Source organism: Fukomys damarensis, unplaced genomic scaffold (assembly GCF_012274545.1).
Source record: "Fukomys damarensis isolate Sample0158 unplaced genomic scaffold, DMR_v1.0_HiC HiC_scaffold_39, whole genome shotgun sequence".
In the NCBI taxonomy this organism is placed as follows: Eukaryota; Metazoa; Chordata; class Mammalia; order Rodentia; family Bathyergidae; genus Fukomys; species Fukomys damarensis.
Window position 1 is genome coordinate 14413457 of NW_022900951.1, and position 7194 is coordinate 14420650.

At 34.4% G+C, this 7194-nt stretch overlaps 1 protein-coding gene across 4 annotated transcripts in view; it reads right to left on the reverse strand.

The window, feature by feature from the left end:
- The window catches only part of Scml2 (Scm polycomb group protein like 2), an 89921-nt gene that overhangs the window by 46137 nt on the left and 36590 nt on the right, over positions 1–7194 (reverse strand). For all 4 annotated transcript variants that reach the window (XM_010643649.3, XM_010643651.1, XM_010643650.1 and 1 more), the window contains one exon: positions 3367–3610. In XM_010643649.3, the coding sequence (XP_010641951.1) occupies positions 3367–3610 (244 nt within the window). The remainder of the gene's footprint in view (positions 1–3366; positions 3611–7194) is intronic.

Consider the following 7194-nt stretch of genomic DNA (forward strand, 5'->3'; position numbering starts at 1 on the left):
ATCAAGATTCAACAAGCCCCATATCTCTATCAGTGTGAAACTGCAAAATACCAAAGATGACATGAAAATATTAAAGCAGATACAGAAAATAAATGACAGATTATAGTCAGAGGAGACATAGACAACTGAATTCTCAACAGCAATAATGGAAACTGGATAAAAAAAATATATAAAATATATATATAAAATTCAGGAACCAATGTTACATCATGTAAAGGTACCAGATCCCAATGATAAATGTAACTACTCCATACCTAAAAAGTACCAATAAACTTAATGAAAAAAAAGAATGATACATATTCAGTATGCTGAGAGAGAGTAATAGTTAATCTGGACTCTACACCCATAGAAACTATCCTTCAGGAAAGAGCTGAAATAATGACATACTCAAATGAACATTGACCAAGAGTCTCTACTAAGAGATCTTCATTAAAGGAATTTCTGAAGTATATCCTTCATGTAGAAGAAAATTAATCCTAGATGAAAAGCTGGAGATGCCAAGGAATAAGGAACAAACATGTTAAATATGGTGGTAAATCTCAATAAATATTGACTATATAAGCAGTAGTAATAGTCTTACAGAATTGCAAAATGATATAATTAAAACAATCAGCCTGGTGTGGTGGTGTACACCTGTAATCCCATCACTTGGGAGGCTGAGGCAGGAGGATTGCTGCATTCAAAGCCAGTCTGGACAATATAGCAAGACTCTTGTGTCTCAAAAAAGCCAAGAACAAACAAAACAAAACAAACCATCTAGTAACTACCCTCCAAGAATGAAGAGGAAATAAAGACATTCTCAGAAGAAGAAAAACCAAAAATATTTCCCACTACCATTCCCTAAAAAAATGGTCAAAGGAGGTTCTCTAAAAAGAAAATGATAAAAGGAATTGTAAAAATCAGAGAGAAAGAATAACTGGAAGGGTAAAATATAGGTAAGTACAACAGACTTTCCTTCTTTTGCATTTTAAAAATTGTGTTTGGTGGTTAAAGCAAAACTAGAACACTGCTTAATATGATTTTTCAATGAATGCACAGGAAACACTAAAAATAAACAGTGAATCATAAAGAGGCAAAGTGAGGTAAGATTTCCACATTTTACTTGAACTGGGAAAAAGTCTAGTAGGTAAAGACAGAGGAAGCAGATCTCACAAAGTATGAGAAGCCATATTTTTAAAAAATGTTACATTTCCTATTTAATTCTTGATTTTAAAAGAATTCAAGTAATGATACATTTAAATGAGCTCTCCTTTGCTTGACTTTTATGTTGCATTTAATATTGTTGAATATTTTCTCTTTAAAATCTTTCCTCTCCTACTGTTGAGGAAGTCAACCTAGTGACTATCTTCCAATTATGAATACTCAGTATTTACTCAAAACTTGTATCACTGCCTCCTGTCAACAAAATATAAAGCTCACTCCCTCACACACATCTATATTTCTACCTATAATAAAAAATTTTGCTTGCGTGAACATGATGACTCTCAAACCTGATTTATTAACCAGGATCTACCATTTTTTTTAGGCTCCATACCTGCACAGGTAGCTATCCAATGGAGGGGTACACCTAAATGTACCAAAGTTACCCTGAATCAACTAATATTAAGTTTGGCTAATAGTAAGTGAAAAATCTAAAAGAACAGTGGTTTAATAACACAGTTCAATTCTTTCAAATAAGAGTCTGGAAACAGACAATGCAGGCTAATTTGAAAGTTCTTCTCTACAACATCCTCAGGGGCTCCTGCTCCTGCTTTCCGCTGTCCACACCACAGTGTGTGGGATACAGTATACTCCCCATCTCACTGTCCAAGATGGAACTCCAATAAAAAAATAGAAACACTTCTAGAAGCAGGACAGAAGCAGGAAGAAGACACACTCCTCTCTCTATAATACACTTCCCGGAAGTAAAACATACTATCTATATTTAGTCTCATAGATATACAATACTGCTGGCAGGCTGGAAAAGTAGACATTATTAATACACAGCCAGATTGTGTTACTAAGAAAAAAGAGGGAATAGATACTGGAGGACCAAATGTACCATGGGTCAATCTGGTACAAGAGGTACCTAATTTAAAAAAGAAAGCAGAGTATGTAGTATTATAGTATGTGGAATGCATTAATATTCCAAATTTCATATTTTAATAGCAGCTTTAAAATAATATAGCCATATAACCTCTTTCCTACTCACTATCTTTCTCTATCCATTTTACTCATTTTTCTACATCATTCTTATTTCGGGTATAAAAACATTTACTGAGATAAATTTTAATCATATTGACATTTGATTACACCAACAAATTCATAAAAACTTAGGCCAATGACTGGGTTTTGTGTTTAGATCTCACTTAAATATTGACAGTGATTCCATCACAGAAGAACATTGCAGGCACGCATTAGCCTTTGGAAATCACTTAGGAGCTTCAATACTTTGAAGACTTTTCTCTGAAAGAAAAGTATCTAGATCCAATGATGCAAGCCTTTTAGAGTTGTCAATGTCATAAAGAGCCTGCTGGGACATACATGTCATAGGTTTGCCGCCACTTATGTAGATATCACAGTACATTGTTAATGTAGAATCACAGTATATTGTTCAATTCAGGAAATACAGCATTAACAACTGATAAATATTGCTATGACTAAAATAACACAGAAATCTACAATGGCTTTGAAAGAGTCAAAAATTTTTACACACATGTAGATTCTACTTAAGATTAACAAAGTATTAATTTAATTTAAAAATAGAATCAAATTCATGTCAAATTATGTTTTTAATAGTTTCTTATACCCAATCTTTAAAAAATTATCCTAGCGATATAAACAATGGAATACCATGAGTATTTTCTCTTCTTTTCTTTTTGGGTACTAGAGATCAAACCCAGGGCTTTACATATACTAAGCATGCATTCTACATACCTAGTGCCCTGTGCAATATTTAACTGAATAGCAATTATAAAGATAGCTGCCCACCACACTGCCCAATGCTTAAAGCCAACAAGGCTTCCTTGTTCCAAATGCAATTTTTAGCTTTGTCCATATTCTCCAGGGTGGACTGGAGCTTAGCATATGATACTGAGGAAGCCCTCAAGAATTCTAATTAGGGCCAGGGATTTAGCTCAGTGGTTCTGCTGCCTGCCTCGCAAGCACAAGAGCCCAGAGTTCAATCCCCAGTACCAAAACAAGAATTCTAACCAGTCTTCCTTTACTTACCTCTGGTTCTAACCCAGGATAGTGCTCTCACTGTTCTGCCTGACTCTCTAGTTGGGCATGAAATCTTAATATCATCGAAGCTAACCATAACGCCATCAAAAGTGCTAAATCTAACTTCATTAAAGTAAAAGAATATATACGTACTTATTAGCTTACCCTTATTCCCTGGTGGTTGTAATACATCTCCTGTCAGGCAACACCATCCAACTGGGAAAATTTCTCTAGAATCATACTTGCACCAATAATCAAATGCTCCACTCCAGCCATCAAACGTGATGTAAACTTCATCTCCTTTAACATCTGCAATTGTTGCTGGGCAGATGAAATATGGGTTCTTTCTGTCAGTAGCTTCCAGTTTCATCCCCACTTTAAAATTATTTAGGGGTGGCTTTGGTGGTTCCTACCAAAATATTTAAACAATTTTTCAATGTTAATATAATTAAGAACCATTTGCTTAAGTGTATTCTCTTACAACTCTTAGCAACCACAAATACTACTTTGTTTTCATTCTGTCAATTAATAAAGGAAGAAGAGTTCTCACAGACTGAAAATCTGTTCTCCATCATCTCATTTTTATTCTAGACTATAGCTAATGACTTGGAAGGAAATAAAACCAGCCTGATCTATCCATTCATTCAAAATATATGATTTCTCCACTATGTAACAAGAATTTAACATTCACTGGTGCAAAAAATATCAATGATTCCTGCTCGGAAAGAGCTTATATTCTAGCGGTGTTGGTAGTAGAGGTTAGAGACAGGAGAGAATAATGAACAAGAAAGTTTTAAAGAGAAAGTAGATGAACCTATTGAATATGAAAATAAATTGTAGGAGTGCACTGAATATGGTTAAGTACAAAGGGAAAGAACAGCAGCAGATAATATCCTAAAATAAACTCACAGTATAAAATACAGACATACCTAAATCACTCTAACGCCCCATCCTAAATGGTAAAGATGCTATATTGAAAAGCGTATTCACTGCAAACATATTTTGGGCTGCTTCTTGATATTAATTTAATTCACAAGGTTTAAAGGTGATAGATTAATGACTACCACAAGTGGTCAGTTTGCAAGCTGTGCTTGATCCTATTGGGCTGCTGAATGTATCAATTGGGATAAAGGATTGTGATTGATTTAATGAGTTGTTTTCTCTGATATTATGAAAATGAGGATGTTTATGAGTCATTAGAAACTCAAAAGCTAAAACGCAACTATATCAGGAAGATTTAAATAATACCCAGAAATTAAAGGACAACCCAACAAGAAAAATAAAAATGAGAAAACACTTAAGCAAGACACAAAGACAGATTTCCAGTTCACCAATGGCAAACAGTAGGACAAATGAGGATGAAAAGTCTGATAGTGAACCAGCAGGACACCCTGGACCCATAGCACAGGAGGTAACAAAACAGATCAATCAGACTCTAGAAAAATTCAAATCAGAAATAATTTTCCAGTTAACCATAGAGAATGTGAGCAAAATGGAAATCATGATTCAAGACTCTAGAACAGAAACTGAAAAAAAAATAGAGGAGCTCAAGACTGTGATAGAAGCCATGAAGACTCAGCATAAGAAAGACATGGAAACAATGAATGCCCAACAGAGGAAAGAAATGGAATCCATAAAACAGATTCAAACAGATATCCAGGAGATTAAAAACTCTATTGAAAGTGTACGAAACAGAATAAAAGATTGCGAAGATAGAATTTCAGATATAGAAGATAGGATAGCAGTCAGTGACCGTGAAAAAAGAGGTCTATTAAAAACAGTAAGGGATCATGAGAAATCAATCCAACAACTCCTAGACGATACAAAGAAAAATAACATAAGACTGATAGGAATTCATGAAAAAACAGGAGAAAACACAAATGATATAAAAAAGCTCTTCACAGAATTAATGACAGAAAACTTCCCAAACAGAAGGGAAGAATTAGACATACAGATAAGTGAGGCATATAGAACCCCAACTAGCCACGATCAAAAAAAATCTACACCTAGACATATAATAATCAAGATTCCAGAAATCCAACAGAAAAACAAAATACTACAAGCAGTAAGAGAAAAGAAACAAATCACATGCAAAGGGAAGCCCATTAGAATCACAGCAGACTTTTCAACACAAACCCTTAGGTCAAGGAGAGCCTGGAGTGAGGTATTCCAAGTCCTAAAAGAAAAGAATCTCCAACCTAGACTTTTGTATCCTGCAAAACTCTCTTTCAAAATAGATGGGGAAATAAAATACTTCCACGACAAAGAGCACCTGAGAAATTTCATGAACACCAAACCAGCACTGCAAGGAATTCTAAACAATATCCTAGAAAAGGACAACGAAGTTCACAATAACATGAGGCCCAACAGACCAAATCAAATAGGCAAGGCAAGAAACTAAAAGGAGATGGGAGAAAAAGTAAAAAGAGTCAAAAAAAGGACAATAACATGGCAAGAATAAGTCACAGAATATATCAGTTATAACCATCAATGTTAATGGCCTCAATTCACCAATCAAGAGAAATAGACTGGCAGAATGGATCAAGAAGCAAAATCCAACAATATGTTGTATACAAGAAACATACCTAGTGCAAAAGGAAGCCCATAGACTGAAAGTGAAAGGATGGAAAACAATTCTCCATGCATCAGGAGCACAGAAAAAAGCAGGGGTAGCAATCTTATTCTCAGATAAAGTAAATTTCAAACTAAAACTCATTAAGAGAGACAAAGAAGGACACTACATCCTTGTAAAGGGAACAATTCAAGAGGAAGAGTTGACAATCATAAACATATGCACCAAATATAAATGCCCCCAACTATATAAAACAAATATTAAGTGACATGAAAAACCAAATAAGCACTAATACAATTTTACTGGGGAATTTAAATACCCCACTATCACAAATTGACAGATCATCTAGGCAGAAAATCAACAATGAAATAATAGAACTGAACCAAGCTTTGGAACACATGGACTTAATAGATGTTTACAGATTATTCCACCCCACAAAAGCAGAATATACATTCTTTTTGGCTGCACATGGGTCATTTTCCAAGATAGACCACATATTGGCTCACAGAACAGGTCTGAATAAATGCAAAAGAAATGAAGTCATCCCCTTTATATTACCAGAACATAGTGCAATCAAGCTGGAGATCAAAAGCACAAGAAACTGTAAGAACTTCACAAGCACATGGAAACTGAACAACACTCTCCTAAATAATCAATGGATTACAGAAGAAATTAAAGAAATTAGACAGTTTTTACAAATAAATGAAAATGCCAATACAACATACAGGAATCTATGGGACACAATGAAAGTAGTTCTGTGGGGAAAATTCATAACATTGAATACCCACACTTGGAAAACAGAGAGGGCTCAAATAAACAACTTAATGATGAAACTTAGACTCCTAAAAAAACAAGAGCAAGAAAAACCCAAAGCTTGCTCAAACAAGAGAGGAAATTATAAATATCCAAGCAGAAATCAATGCAATAGAAACTAAGAAAACGATACAAAAAATAAATGAAGCAAAGAGCTGGTTTTTTGAAAGAATAAATAAAATCGACAAACCCTTAGCTAATCTTACCAAAAAAAGGAAAGAAAAAGCTCAGATTCATGCAATCAGGAATGAAAAAGGCGAAGTCACAACAGATCCAAAAGAAATCCAGAAGATCATGAATACCTAATTTGAGAACCTGTACTCCAATAAAATGGAAAACACAGAAGAAATGGAGAGATTTTGAGATACTTACGAATTACCAAAGTTGAACAAAGAAGATAAAAACATTTTAAACACCCCAATTACAGTCAGTGAAATTGAAAATGTAATCAAAAATTTACCAACAAAGAAAAGCCCAGGCCCTGATGGATTCATTGCTGAATTTTATAAGACATTTAGAGAACTACTGCCATTACTCTTCAAACTTTTCAATGAAATTGAAAGGGAAGCTATACTTCCAAATTCATTCCTGGAAGCAAGTATCACTTT